Raw genomic sequence first — 16067 nt, forward strand, 5'->3', positions numbered from 1 at the left:
GGGTCCGTTTGAGCCAAGGGGCTCAGAAGTGGGTCAGTGCCAGCCGCTCTCGGGGGAAGAGCAACTGACGAAAAATTGCAAGTGCCGGGGCTGGGAATCAAACATCTTAAGATATTATCAGGCAAAATTTGAGCAATTTTAATGTATCTGTTGCAGAGTTACAACCACATTTCTGTGTCCCGATTATTGCGGATACAGGCTTTATCAACTCTGCCGAAGAAATGAACTATAAATTATCAACCATTGTCAAGATTCCAGGGAAATATTTTTTTTTCGCATTGCAAATGAAGCTCATAATTCGTGAAAATATGCATCCTTTGCAGCATCGTTTACGCCACCTAGTGAACCAGTCACAAACTATATTGTCCATTATGAGCAAACTATGGGTGTGGAGAACATCTTCTCTGAAGAAAGTATTCTAAATTTTTGCATAATTCTAGAGATATTCACATCAAAAGGACTGTCCTATTTATAGGACGCTGGGCGGATATGGGTTAATTGCAGTTCCAAAATTCTGTAAGTGTTAGAATGAATCGAAGATCAATCGAAAACTAATAATTAAGAGCAACAAATAACGTCAAATGCGAAGCTTCAGTCAACCATATATATTACATAGCAGTGTTGCCAGTAGTTTTATAAATTGATCGAAAAAAAATCTAGGAAAAAGAGTTATAATCATTTCATTATTCTTAATTTTAAAACATGAAATTTCTAATAAAAAATCAAATTTAAAGTTTTTGAAAAATTTAAATTCTGACATCTTACATAGAATTAATTACTTCAAATATTTTGAAACATTTGTGAAGGTATCATTTCAATACAACAAACCGTTATCAAGTTATAATTTTTGAAAGTAGAAAATTGGTTTTCTTTATACACGCTTTTCAATAGTCAGGTGAATAATTGTAATGAATTGCAAAATAAATTACATGAAATATATCTTGTACCGACTTTTCGAACCCTCTAAGCAAAATTACCCTTTGTCAAAGGATAAGCAAAATAGGGCGGAATGAATAGGTCCAAAACTGATTACACTTATTCGATGAAAAACATTTTCGGATAGTACATCACACATGGGCAAAATTTCATTGCAATTAAAAAAGGTCGCGTCCACGCGATTCGTGCGTTGAACTGAAAATGCTCAATTAGTGAAAACTACAGTCACTAAATATGTAAACAGTCTGGCGAATACAAAATCCTAAGAACTGGCAACTGGAGTATATCCTGCCAACACTAGAAAAAACTCAAGCTGTCGACAGACATCGTGTTTCCAGAACACAAATCTATTATCTTTACGGATACAATACTCCCCTTGCATTCAAGCTCTTTCGAAATATCAAGCTCAATTGGCTCTGATAGTTCTATCCGCCAGACTGTATATTAGCGTGGGACACAAAAAAACATTTTACTCCTGTAAACTTTTTGAGTTCCTTTTTGGCCCCATATCAACTGTGCAAAATTTCAGCTCGATCGGAGCAATTATATTTTAGCGCGAGCCGTTTTTAGTTTTCATACAATTTAGTATGGGGAAAATCATTTTCTCAAATAAAAATCGCCACAGGTTGCCCCTCAACCCCTAAAAATGTATCGATGAATAATATCTGTTGGAAATTTTACGATGAACAAACCCTCTGAAGACCGCAAAGAGATCTAAGGCATGTGGAAAAAGTTATTCATTGAAAACCGAATGGCATGCTAACGCTGTTTAACATGTAAGGAATAACAATAAATAATAAAATCACGTCATTTTTTCGATCGGGTAGGGCTTGATAACTTTTTCCACGAATGTCACATCGCTTTGCGGTCTTCGGAGGTCTGAATCCTCGTGAAGTTATCTATAGAAATCATTCAACGATTTATTATTAAGGATTTTTCTTTGAAGAAGTAAATTTTTGGAGTTTTTACATTTTTTATATTTTCCCATATAAGCCGTGTACCAGGCTACTGTATATATAGTGACTGTAGTGGAAACCCTCTAGTAAACGAGTAAAATGGCATCTGCAAACCGGACAGCCGGTCACGATATACCAGATTCTATGCAGCTTTCTCTTCTCAAAAAATGACACAGCTGAAAAGTGCCTTTTCACACTGTGACCGCAAATCACTCGGATGGATTTTCCTCTTTTAAGTTGAATAAAAGTTGCAGATGACTGGCATTATTTTCATATAGCATGGAAACAACGAAACAATTGCAATGCTACTGAGTGACACAATACAAAGGTCATGAATAGACATAGAAGAAGTCGTTTGAACTATATCGCCTCTTAACCCTATCCGATCCCTCTCTGCACGAATTGTTTACTAGCGGAGAATCCACCTTCATCAAAGAGCCGTTTGAATTGTTAGCCTCCCTCCATCAATTGTATCGCATGAATTATTAACGAGTCTCAGCTTCACGTTTCAAACATTGGCGTATCTAGGATTTTTTTCCTAGGGGGTGCCTAGGGGTGCCAGTTCCAGAGGCTTCTAGGTTGTTTTGCTATTTTTGTAACAGGAAATATCGATCCACCGTCAATTTCTTAGTATAATGGTATACTGCGTCGCGGAAAAAAATAGAACGGAAATTTAAACGCGCTATATTTTAAAAAACAGCATTTTTTTTTTTGAAAAATCCAAACCATTGTACTGATGTGAGGTTTGGAAACTTGATAACTTGATTGCGTTTAATACATGGAGATGGGATTTGTATTTTGGAAATTGTTTTGCAATTTTTTTCATTTAAGACTTCTTTTGCAAATCTCTCAGTAATTCCTTTGGTTTTGTCAAATTTCTTCGGTAATATCTTTGGATCCCTTTCGGCAATTTCTTTAAGAATTTATTTGGTATTAAATATGTTAAGAAATTGATACTAAACACCTTTCACGCATCTTTTGAAAATTTTATCGGCAATCACTTTGAAAATTTCTTCTTCAATTCTATTACGAGTTTATTTGGCTTTAATTTCATTGGCAAATCCTCTGAAATGTTTTCTCGGGAGTTCCTTCGCCAATTTTTTCAGCAGTCTTTCAAGCATTGTTTTGTTAATGTCAACAATTCTATTGATATTTTCTTGCCTTTGGTAATTCATTCGACAATGACTCTGGGAACTTCTTAACATTTTTTTTTGGAAATGTCTCCGGCAAATCATTCTCCTTTTTTTATGGAGTTTTCGTCGATTTTTTGGACTTTCGTTATCTATGCTATTCGGTATTCCTTTGCCAATTCCTTCGAAAACTTCTTCGGAATTTTGTTTTTTATAAATCGCTTAAAATTATAATAAAATTATTCAGAAAATTTCTTCTATATTTCTTCAGTAATTATTTAAGGAATTCCTACAGCAGATAGTTTTGGAATACCTTCGGCAATTCCGATATGTCTTGCGTTGATTTTTTTTTGCAAATTTCTTAAAGATTGAATTGATTCGGCAAATTTCTTAAAGATTTTCTTCGAGAATTCATTTGAAAAACAAATCTTTGGTGATTCTTAAAAAATTCTGTCACGGTGATACTACGAGAATTACTTTTGGAATTCTTTCAAAATTTTATTCAGGAGTTCCTTTGATGATTTCGGAAAATTCTTTGAGAATTTCTTCAAAAATTTTGTTGTGAATGTTTGTGAAGATTTTTATAGAATATATTTCGGCAATTTATTTGGAGATTGGATTCAGCCAATTTTTAAAAAAAGTCCTAATATTTTCAGTCTTAATAATTCCACTGGTAATGCTTATTTGAATTCCTTTGCAACTACTTTGAAAGTTCTAAGGTAATTGTGATGGAAATTCTTAGAGTGGGAGCTTCGGAATGAATGCGACACGGATAAATTTCGGTAGTAACTTCATTAACAACCACACTGGTCGGAGTCTAGTCAAGAACTGACTGTTAGGAAAATATAACAACTATGGTTGTCAAGGGTGTAACTAACCCCTCGGGGCAGAGGTGATTGCTTACTATGTCAACAGAAATTTTTCCAGTTTTTTTTTTTTGGGAATTGGTCGGGAAGTTTTCCGTGAATTTCATTGGATTTTCTTCAAGCAAGTCCAGTTTAGAATTTCTGAATTTCCAATTCAGCAATTTCCGGAAGCAACAGACATAAATAGAATTAAATCATAAAGAATTGCAAAAGTAATCACGATAAAATTGCCTGAAAAAATTGAAAAACAACTGAAAAACTTGCTAAAATAATTTCAGAAGAATATCCATTGAAATTATAAAAAAAAATCCAAAGAAATTAAATAAATTCAATTCCAATGATACTACCGCAGGAACTCGCAAAAAAAATTGCCGTACTGCGGTCTAGCGAACACGGAGTCGTGGGTTCGAATCCCACCCATCTCTCAATTTGTCAATTAGCACTATTCTGTGCCTTCTAAATAATTACAAGTTTTTCCCGCACATCCCTAAAGGATTTCACTAGAGATTTTTCTAGTAATATGTACCTTGTAGGATTTCTCTGGAAATTTCAACCAATCCCGAAAGAGATTTATATTGGGATTATTCAGCTGGAATTTCTTGAAGATGGACAATAGGAGTTCTAGGAGTAATATCATGATTAATTTCTAGAGTAATCCATGAATAAAAACTCTAGAGGATCTCCTGGATGAGCCTTAAGAAAAATTGCCTTGAAGAATCCCAGAAGAAATCCCTAGAGGGATTCCTGCAGGTATCACAATAAGAATTTCTGGAGGAGATCCAGGAGGCATGGTTGAAACATTAGAGGTAGCAGGAATCGCTTATGGAATCCCAGAAGGAGTTGATGGATGAAAGTCATGATGGGTTCCTGGAGGAATCCAATGATAAATATTTGGAGAAATTTCCGGAAAAACGTCCTGGAAACACTTGAACACAAGGCTCCTATGAAAATTGCCTTGAGTAATCTTAGCTAGTTTTTGGAGGAATCCCTGAAGAAATTCTTAAAAGAATCCCTAGAAGAATTTCGAGAGGTAGGGTATCGCGCCACTTGGGCGGTGGCTTCTATATTCGTCTGTTTTCCACTATAACTCAGTCAATTTTGAATCAATTGATTTGAAATGTTGTACACGGGTACTGCCCATATTCGCATAGTTGACGTAAGTGCCACTGCAGTTTTCAACACAGTTTTGAAATTTCTACGATGAATAATGCAGAGTTTGAGCTCTTTTTTCACGTTGACATCTAACGAATGATTAGATCTTGTGCTCTATTGAATAAAACTGGTCATTATTATGCACATACGATAGATATTAGTTTGTGAATGCTAACATTGTCGATGGTGGTTACGTCGACTATGCGAATATGGGCAGGGTAGATGCTATACCTATCTCACCACATTCCAAAATTTGTGTCAATTGGTTTAAATTTGACGGAGTTATAGCGGAAAACAGACGAAAATAGAAGCCACCACCCAAGTGGCGCGATTCCCTATTTCAGTGGAGGAGTCCTAGGGGGAATTACTGGAAGAACCACAGCAGGAATAGCTTGAGAAATCCAGCTGAAATTCATGCAGGAAGAGCATGAGAAGCTTATGAGAGAATCCTCGGATAAGATATCTTGGATAAAAAATCCTGGGGTCTCCAGTTAGCCTAGTGGTTAAGGCTATGGATCGCCAATCCGGAGACGGCGGGTTCGATTTCCGTTCCGGTCGGGCAAATTTTCTCGACTCCCTGGGCATAGTGTATCATTGTGCTTGCCTCACAAGATACAAATTCATGCAATGGCTGGCAAGGAAAGCCCTCCAATTAATAGCTGTGGAAGTGCTCTAAGAACACTAAGTTGGAGAGAGGCAAGCCAGGTTCCAGTGGGAACGTAGAGCCATACAGAAGAAGAAGAAAAATTCCTGGAGGAATCACCGGAGAGCTTCTGAAGAAACCACAGAAAAAATCTCAGAAAGTATTATTAGAAGGATTCTGGGATGTATTATTGTAGAAATCTCAGCATAAATCCTAGGAGAAATTGCTGGAGGAAACTATACACGAAATGCCTTGGAATACCTAGAGAAGTCCCTGCAAGAACCAGTAAAGGTATTTTGGAAGAATTTATAACGAAGGCCTTGAATGAATCGCAGGAGGAATTTCAAGAATCTCAAGAAGATTTCCCGGAAGAATCCATCCACAGGCTCTACCCCATTTGGCATAATGCCATTTGGCATAACGCCATTTGGCATAATGCCATTTGGCATAAAGGCCATTTGGCATAATGACAATTTGGCATAATGCCGTTTGGCATAACACTAAGAACAGCCTTCTTGGTAAGAATGTGAATAATATTTGTTATGCCAAATGGCCATTATGCCAAATGGCCGTTATGCCAAATGGCTTTTATTCCAAATGGCATTATGCCAAATGGGGTAGAGCCCAGCCACAATGCTAGGATAAATTCGCATAGGAATCACTAGAAGAATTTCTATACGTATTCTAGTAAGAATTTCTGGAGGAATTGCTGGAAGAACCGCAGGAAAAGTTGTTTGAGGTTTTCTTGGAGAAAGGCCAAAGAGAGTTTCTGCAGGAATTTCTGGAGGAATCTTGGATAAAATCTCTGAAGGAATTCCTGGATGAGTCATTGGAGAAATGAGTGGTAGAAAAATCAAAGAAATTTCTGCAAGAATTCCAGGAAGTTTGCCTGGAAAGATCCCAGCAAAAAAGCCAGGAGGAAGCTCTAGAAGAATCCGTAGCATAGTTTCTAAAGTTCCACAGTTTTCTGGAGGAATTCTTAGAATTCCGGAAGGTTTCATAGAAGAAATTTCTAGAAAAAATCGTAGAATCAGGAATGTCGGGAGTATCCTAAAAGTAGTTCCTCTAACAAATGCCTGGAGGAATACCTACAGTTCTCCTTGAAAGAATCGGTAGAAGTATAGTGGAGCAATCCCTGATGGAATCGCAGGAGGAATTTCTGGAGGAATCTCAGGAGGATTTCCCGAAAGTATTGCAGCAAGTAAGTATGCAGGGAGAATTCCCTTCAAGTATTTCTGAAGGAGTCGTAATGGGGATTGCTTGAAGAATTCCAGCTGCAATTTATGGAGGAAGGTTAATAGAAGTTCTTGGAGAAATCCTCTATGGAATTTCTGAAAGAAACTCTGTCCTGGATAAATCCTTGAAAACATCTCTGGAAGAATCACCGAAGGAATTTTTAGAAAAATCCCAGGGAGATTTTCCGGAAGAATTTCTGGAACTTCCCTAGAGGTATTCTACTAGGTACCACAGTAAGAATTTTTGGAGGAGTTCTAAGAGAAATTGCTGCAAGAATCGCAGCAGGAGTTGCTTGCGAGGAATCCTAGCCACAATTCCCGGAGGAAGGTCAATATAAGCTCTTGGAGGAAATTTTTTGGAAGAATCTCTGAATTATATCTCTGAAGAAATTTCTGAAAGAATCACCAGAGAAACTTCTGAAAGGATCCCAGGAAGATTGCGTTGAATAATCCCGCAAGGAATTCCTGAAGGAATCCCAATAAAAGTTTTTAGAGGAATCCCTAAAACAATTCCGAAAAGTATTGAAGTAAGAATTTTCAAAGAAATCCTAGGAGAAATTGCTGGATCAATCTCTGCATATATTTTGCCTGGAGAATCCTAAGGGAAGTTTAATGAAAGAAAAATCGATAGGAATCCATAAGGAAGCCTAGAGAAATCACTGTATAAATAGATAGAGGTATTTCTGGAAAAATCCATAGAGAAGTTTGTTGATTGTTCTTACTAATATCCTATACGCCAAAACGTACAACAAGTAAGTAATTCTGGGTGTGCTTAAGTTTTATTTAAATGGGCCATTAATAAATATTAGAATTATTGTGCTAAGTTTTAAATTTAAGATGTCTGTCCTAGAGGGTGCCAAATGTTTTGTAGGGGGTGCCAGGCACCCCTGGAACGCCCCCCAACTACGCCAATGGTTTCAAACCAGCGCAGCGCCGAAGGATTGGCTGCTGGTTGGCTGGCTGAACCAAATTTAGACGTCGCTTTTCCTGAAATCAATATCAATAGCAAATCGTTTCAAGACCTTTGCGCGGTGCCTTGGCATCTGGCAAATCAATTTTATAGTCCAAATCCTTTGTGGGCATTAGGCCACATCGCAGGTTCTACGCGCTCATTCCGAACCGTTGCCTAGCAATCCAATTATAATTTGAGCCGCATGATGCTAAGTTTAGATATCGGTTGGATGATTTTGAAATCTGGCATTTTAATTTCCTAGCAGTTATTTCTTAGAAAATCTATTTAGTGGATCTCAAAATGTCGTGATACTTGGTGGTTTTGTTGTTCGTAGAAAAATATTGGACCCATTTTTTATCTTGTGATTAGGGTGACAAATAACAAGATGGTGTGGTTCAATTCAATACCAATTACAAATCAAATTGAAATTCAAGTCCAAATCGTTATTTTAAAATTGAATTTCCAAAAGCAAAACTATTTTTATATTTATTGGCATTACATTTTACAGTCTATATGATGTGTATCTAAGATGTTCTTCATTTTCTCAACTTTCTCACTTTCAGATAGTCTGCGGACAACTTTAGGATAATCGTCGGATCTTAATACCGCATGGAAGCCGTACCAGGGTGACTTCCAGGATTTAGAAGCACCCTCAGCACTTAGCGGAAATCTCCATACTCTACTAGTTTTCAAGTTCGAATAAACCAATCGAGGGGGCTGAAACAACAGCCGTATGATGGAACAAGAGCTTCGGGCAACCATTTCCTGTCCTTAACCAGCAGTGATCTCAAAACAAAGTGCTAAAAGTGCGAATGTATTGGAAAGTCACAGAAGCTCGGTTCCGTCGGTGAAACTCAGCGAAACCGAATCTTCATTCGAACGAGGGGAGTTCGGCTCTCTGGGGATGGCAATTATGACATAAAAAAGGTCTTGCGTTATTTATTTGCGACAGTCGATGCTTGTGTTCTACCGTCTTAGGGGATGCCGCAGAGGAAGTGAAATATAAAAAGCTTTCTTTGTTCAAATTAGTGAGAAGAGCTGCTCGTAAAGCACAACCCGTCTGCGTTTTTTTGTTCTTGCCACGATGTGATTGGGCAGGTGAAAACGGAAAGAAATCATCGTTAAGAAGAATAAGGTGAATTATTTGGTATACAGTCGTGGGCAAGTGAATGGAAGTGTTTCATGCGATGGATATAGCAGCTGATGGAACCCTGCGAGCATCCATCTCCAACGGGTGACAACAGAAGGAATGTGCGAGGTGAACGTGTGCTCGGTTTCGCAATTAATTTTCTTCAAATGGGAATACGACGACCTGTTGCTGGTGCCATTTGGGAGTGAGATTTCTGATGTACTCGTGCTTCCCGACAAGTGTTGTGAAAACGCAGAAGGATGTTCGTGTGAATTTAATCATGCATTAGCAAAGCTCGTCGCAGCTCATTTCACGGTAGAACGGCCAGCAATTATTCGACGAAAGTTTAGTTAAATGATTCAGTAGCATCGGTGTGACGGTTCTGGCCTGGATTGGAAAACTCGTTAAAGTTTGATCACGTGTGAAGTTCATTCGTTGCCATTAGAGGTGCTCATCGATATTGGATTTCTGGTGGCAGTATATAGGACGGGACGAAGTCACTTTCAACTGGTTGTAAATGCTCAGCCCAAAAATGCAGCGGGCCATTCGTGTCAACGAGAATCAGCTATTGATGATGTCCGAGCGAGCACATTATGATCGTTCGATGGTGAGTCTTTTAAAATGTGTAATAAGTTGTTATAAGTGGAATGCGTAAAACATATCGGCCCCTTAATGCTAGAACTCGGTAGCTCAATACTCAAGGTTTGAAGAAAAACGAGTTTGAAAATTACACAATTTTTCATGCAGTTGTTTCAAAAATATGGAGCCTTAAAATAATACTTTTTTTTGGCTTTGAATGCTAATTCAGTTTCTACTCTTTCTGTTACAAGTGAAAGTTTTTTACTTTTTTGGTTCTAGCCTTTGTTAAAAACAATAAAGTATTGAAAAATCGTCGAGTTACCTAGTTCTAGCATTAAGGGGACGATATTGTCTCTGATATGTTAGAGTCTTTAATCAACATACATGTAGGTAGAGATGGTGTGAGGCGATATTTTTTTTTAATTTTAATATCGTACTACAGGTACAGGGAATAGACAAAATGATCGGGACAGGCAAAATTTTCCCTTCTCAAAAAATATTCAAATAGCTGTAACTTTTCGAAAAGTGCATCAAATATTCTCAAATTTTCACTGTATGTTGATAAACTAGTTGTGTATCAGTGGACAAAATTTGGAAAAGAACGGGCTATTCTGCACGAAGTTATGAACATTTTAGGAAAAGGTAGAATTATCCGATAGTCAACTTTGAGCTGCTATATCTCCGGATTCAATGAACCGAATGCAATGAAATTTTGTCCATTTATGACTTTTATAATTAGCTCTGAAAAACATTTGACTAAACCTAAAATTATTAACAAGAGAAAAAGTTATAACGATTTCATAAATTTTATGATTTTTTAGTAAATTGGTCTATTTTTAATATGCATCCCATTAATTTTTCAATGAATTTTCGCCTATGTTGGTTTTTTCTTTCAAAACATTTATGTATTCTAGACAATCAGAGGAGATTTAAAAAAACTATAATTAGCATCTTGTATTTTAAATCAATGTTGAAATTTAAGAAAATTTGGTATTTTATTAGAAAAATAATCTAATCGTTATAATTTTCTTCCGTGTTAAGAATTTTATGTTATGTCAAAAGTTTTTCAAAGCTTATTATATAAGTCATATATGGTCAAAATTTCATTGCATTCGGTTCATTGAATCCGGAGATATAACAGCTCAAAGTTGGCTATCGGATAATTATACCTTTTTTTTTAGAATCTTTATAACTTCGTGCAGAAGAGTTCGATCTTTTCCAAATTTTGTCCACTGATACACAAATAGCTGATCAACTTACAGTGAAAATTTGAGAATATTTGATGCACTTTTCGAAAAGTTACAGCTATTTGAATATTTTTTGAGAAGGGAAAATTTTGCCTGTCCCGATCATTTTGTCTATCCCCTGTATCAGTAGGTCGGCTCTACAGGTATACTCCGATTTGGTGAACATTGCAATTTTCAAAACGTCTATAAAATCGAGTTTTATATACAATAAAAGCATTTTTTTGTTTTATTTTTATTTAACTTGTATATCAAACTGTACCAAAACATTAAAAAATGACAACTGAGTTTTCGATAAAAGACTCGGAGTTTTTGGCGTATATTAGTAATTCTCGCTAAATAACGAATAAACCAAGATCTCGCTAATTTGTTACGATCGGTATGTTTTGTTTCCCAAAATATGTATGGTTGATTCGATAGCCAATATTTTGAGTAATGAACATACATATTGAAGATTTTTTCATAAATGCCCCAAATTTTTTTTTAAAGTTCAGAAATTCATTTAAAATTTCTCCAAGGGTTTACCCTGGTTTTCCTTTACGAATTGCTTCAAAAATTTTCTTCAAAAATTCCCCCATGGATCCCTTCCGAAACTTCTCAAGGGGTTCCTTCGCAAATTAAGAGATTCTTGACAAGCACTTGATATATTGTGGTTACTGGTTGTGCTGTATTTGGCGAACGATCTTCCTATACGAGTAGTGTAGGTCGGCTGTTGTTGCTATTCTGCGGTGTTAAATAAAAGTAAGTAAACCCAGAATTTTCAACTTCATTGCGACGGTCTCCGAACAAAACTTCCCAAACCAAATCATCATGTTACAGATTGTTTCAGAAAATCTTCCATGTGTTCCTCCAGAAGTGTCACACAGAGTTCTTTTACAAAATTTAGCATGATCAGAAATTTTTCAGATACCGTTTGACAAACTCAGACCGGGATTACTTTTGTGGATATTCGATCTTGACGCGATGGGAGGGCTTAAGGCGAAACTTGAAGCATTTCCTCACTTTTTGGTTTTTGATTTTTTATTAAATTACGAAGCAATATTTTCAAAATCGGTTCTCGTGCACATGTAGAGTATGGATCAAGGTATCTTCTGAATTTTTTATGTAGTGGAAAATGTTTTTCGTTTTTGCAGAAACCATTTTTGAACAAAATTTCACGAAAAAATGGTTTCTGCAAAAATGGAAAACATTTTCCACCTCAAAAAAATTCAGAAGATACCTTGATCCATACTCTACATGTGCACGAAAACCGATTTTGAAAATATTGCTTCGTTATTTAATAAAGAGTCAAAAACCGAAAAAATGAGAAAATGCTTCCAGTTTCACCTTAACCCATTAGCACTTTAGCGCCAGCTCATTCACCACCGCACAATGGGAAAAAATAGGTATAAAATGCGAATAAATTCAATATCTCGGCTCGGAGTGAATGGATTTGAATGAATTTTTTACACAAACTGTAAAATTCTCTACAGTTTTAGATAAAGAACGTTTCATTCGCCGCACGATGCTGGCAGTCAATGTATTTAGCTCGTTTCACCCCACTCTCTCTCTTTTCACCTTTTTCGGAAATTCCTGAAGTGCAAAATAAATGGTTTATTTAAGTCGTGATTGTGTAAAAACTTCCGTAGTATCGAATGGAGCTGATTTGGCTCACCGCACGGCTTTAAAAATTGAAACATCTTCAAATAACCCCGACATCCCCTATTTCTTTGAAATTTCACATGTATCTCCGCCCGGACTGGAACGCAATCGATAAGAGTAGAACCAACCCTATGTTGAATTGCCGATACTATGGAAGTTTTTACACAAATACGAGTTAAATAAGTAATTTATTTTGCGCGCCAGTCGGGAATAGATGAGGATTTTCTCAAAAAGGTGTATGATAGAGGCAGTGGGGTAAAACGAGCTAAATTCACTGATTTCCAGCATCGTGCGGTGAATGACACTCTCCTTATCTGAAACTGTAGAGATTGTTGCAGTTTGTGTCAAAAATTCATCCGAATCCATCCTCTCCGAGCAGAGATATTGAATTTATTCGCGTTTTATACCTATTTTTTCCCACTGTGCACCGCTTGGACTTTGAGCTAAATATGTATATCTGGTTTACTAGTTGAGCGCAAGTGTAGGAATCGGCCGTAAGCGCTAATGGGAACCGAAGAAGTATCCGTTGTGCATTTATCACAAGTCAAAGACAAGTTAACCCGGGAGCGGTCGCGTCGTGTACTGTGTACACGCACCATGAACAATGCAGGCATGGTACACAGCGTGAGCGCGGTGTCGCTGCAGGTAGTCATAGACGCGACTGCTCGAGCGTTAAAATTCAGCTTGCATAGACCTTATCTTTGCATTCTTTGATTTTTTTTTTGAACAAAAATATTGTTAAATTTTACGTAACGCAAGAGTAGGGGAGGTCTCAGCGTTACACTCATCATTCATCACTTGAATTCGAAAGTACACAGGACAGGGGACGCTTGGATAGGTTGACTTACAGCCTTACAGATTGGGTTATGATAACAATTAAATTCATTACCATTAGAAAATTATGGACTGGTTAGGTAAAGATGAAACTGTTGATTTTTTAAATAAATTTATATTTATATATTTTATTTTTCGAGGTTTTGTAGGGATGACAAATAATGTAAGGAAGTTGATAAATAATCTTTATCAATTTTACTTTTGACACAAAAATCAGCTGACTGAACATTAATGTTTTTATATCTTAGAAAGTATAATAACGCTGACAAAAAAAGCAGGATTTTAGTTACATGTATCTTTAGGATTTAGGACGGTTGACAATGTAAAGGGTTACAGTGGATATAAGAATACTAAGGTCTGAGATGATCACAGATATGCAGAAGACGACTAGCGAAATCAAGAACAGAAATCCGGAGTTATTCGTGAAAAGGTCGTAACTGGCTAAATGTACACATTTTAAGTGATTGTAAGAGTGAAAAGATGCAAGATTTTCCTACTAAATACTCATCAACTTTCCTTGATATTATTTTTCTAACTATTTAAAATCACGGGTAGAGTGAAAGGCGTAATTCCATTCTGTGTCGTAAAGCATTGTCCAGTCAGAATCCGGACGCAAAGTATAATTTATTGTGACGCTGTAAATGATCATAATCACCACTCTTTTACAGTAGTCTGATCATAAACTAGTCTTCTATTAATGGTGAAATTTTCATCAATTTTCTTACAACGAGTGAAAAGTTATTTCAAATTGAAGACAAGAGAAGGAAAAACATCTTTCACAAATTCGTTGAAAATTTAGTGTGGTCCGCTACGACAGTCTCGTAAAATGATAATACCTCCTAAAGTCCAAAACCATTATGTGTGATGTGCACAGATGCCATGAAAAAGTGTCCCAGGAAGATTGAAGTTTGTGTTCATGGATTAACCCGCTTGGAATTCCATATTTTGGCAGGAAGTTCGAGTTTTGGGCATCGTTTTCTCACATTACGATGACAGCAAATGTGTACAAAGACGAGAGCCTCAAGAACCTCGTGTTGCTTTTCAAAAATGCACACGAGGGATCTGTAGATGTATGAGCTACTTTGGCGAGCTTTCACGACAGCTGGGAATGTTCAGTAGTATGATTACCGATAGATAGTATTTGGCACTCAAAAACACTCTAATTTCACCTCCTTGGAATTCACTAAATTGCCCTTAATTTCGCAAGAAATGCTTGGCACAGTTTCTTAGGAATCCTAATCAGACTGGTAGAGGGTTTAAGGCCACTAAAGAGATGACCCGATTGTAAGACAAATACGTCGACGCGTTGATGCTAAAATGTATTACCATTGTACAGATTTTTAAGCAAGTTAAAACGAAAAAAAAAATGAAAAAATGCATAAAAAATAAATTTAATAATTTCAATGATATTTTTCCAATAAACTGCAATAAATTATCTCTATGTTGAGGGCTTTACATTTTCCATTTGTTATTCCACCTTTGAGATATAAGTGATTATCTGCGTCCGAATTCTAAAGGCTAAAATATAAACGACTCATAGAAAAGTTATCATTTTCCATACCAAAATCAGAAATTGCCAATAAAGAAGTAAGGGTGGGAGCAATAATAAACTATAAAATTTCCATAAACAAATCAAAAAGTGCATAAATAAATCAAAATTTCCCATAAATAATTGGTTTTTGAGCAATAAAAAATGTCGGAATTTCCACAAATAATTCAAAAATTGCAATAAATAACTACATTTCGTCCACCAAAAAAGTTTAAATTTTCCGTAAATAAATCTGATTTTTCCATAAATAATTTAAAAATTCCCAATTGAAAAACATCAAAAAAGCAATTGAAAATTTAGCAATAAATACGAAACAATGAGTAAAGTAAAAGTTTCGGCCGTGCCATACGGCAAAGCCGCATAGAGGATTGAGGAACTGAGGCGGCACAAGGCCGCCGAAGTTTCCGAAATCCGACGCGCCGTAACTGCGTCGATTCGGATCTAGGCAATCCACAGATCCAAGAATTTGCCCGGTAGAATGCGAACAGAGTTGTTATCCCCTTTTAAAGTCCGACGAGCGTTAGCGAGTTCGGACCGCAAGCGATTGTCTGTAAAATTGCACACATAGTTTCAGTCTTTCTATTATAATAGTTCTGTAATGTAGTATGTTCGAAATTTTTTGTTGGAAAAACTTTAGTTTTTTATTGCAATTGTTGATTTATTTGTGGAAATTCTGGCATTTTTTATTGCTCGAAAATCAATTATTAATGGGAAGATTTGATTTATTTATGCGCTTTTTGATTTGTTTATGGAACTTTTATAGTTAATTATTGCTTCCACCCCTATTTACTTATTGTCAATTTTCGAATTATTTATGGAAACTTTTTAATTTATTATGGGGTGTTTAATTGGCTGCCAATTCTAAATGAACAATGTCTTACGAAACAAAAACAAGAATTACGCTTTCTACTTCTGGTGTTTTGTTTACGAAAGTAAAAGGCTAAACTGAAATCAAAACGTAATCACGGTGAAATTCTTTCAAAAACAAGGGGAATAGTAAAAGGCGATTCTGAAATTGATATTGATTCAAGGCGCATAGTATTGGGCGTATTTAGCATCATCGGGTATTGATTCGGGCGCAATAAAATAAATGCAATTTTCAGTGCAAAAATTATAAAATTCATACTGTATTCTTAGAAAATTAAGAACTGTGTCATTTAAGCTTGTTCATGCTGAACTACTTTGAATTATTAATTATTCTGAATAGGAATTGAATTGTAT

General features: G+C 36.3%; 1 protein-coding gene across 13 annotated transcripts in view; it reads left to right on the forward strand.

The window, feature by feature from the left end:
* Nucleotides 1–16067, forward strand: part of LOC109402762 (ras-specific guanine nucleotide-releasing factor 2-like) — an 839143-nt gene that overhangs the window by 85451 nt on the left and 737625 nt on the right. For 12 of the 13 annotated variants that reach the window (XM_062861325.1, XM_062861329.1, XM_062861315.1 and 9 more), the window contains one exon: nucleotides 8434–9606. In XM_062861325.1, the coding sequence (XP_062717309.1) occupies nucleotides 9517–9606 (90 nt within the window). In that variant the 5' untranslated portion in view covers nucleotides 8434–9516. The remainder of the gene's footprint in view (nucleotides 1–8433; nucleotides 9607–16067) is intronic. The other variant, XM_062861317.1, reaches the window with a different exon arrangement.

The sequence above is a fragment of the Aedes albopictus genome, chromosome 3, assembly GCF_035046485.1.
Source record: "Aedes albopictus strain Foshan chromosome 3, AalbF5, whole genome shotgun sequence".
NCBI classification, from domain to species: Eukaryota; Metazoa; Arthropoda; class Insecta; order Diptera; family Culicidae; genus Aedes; species Aedes albopictus.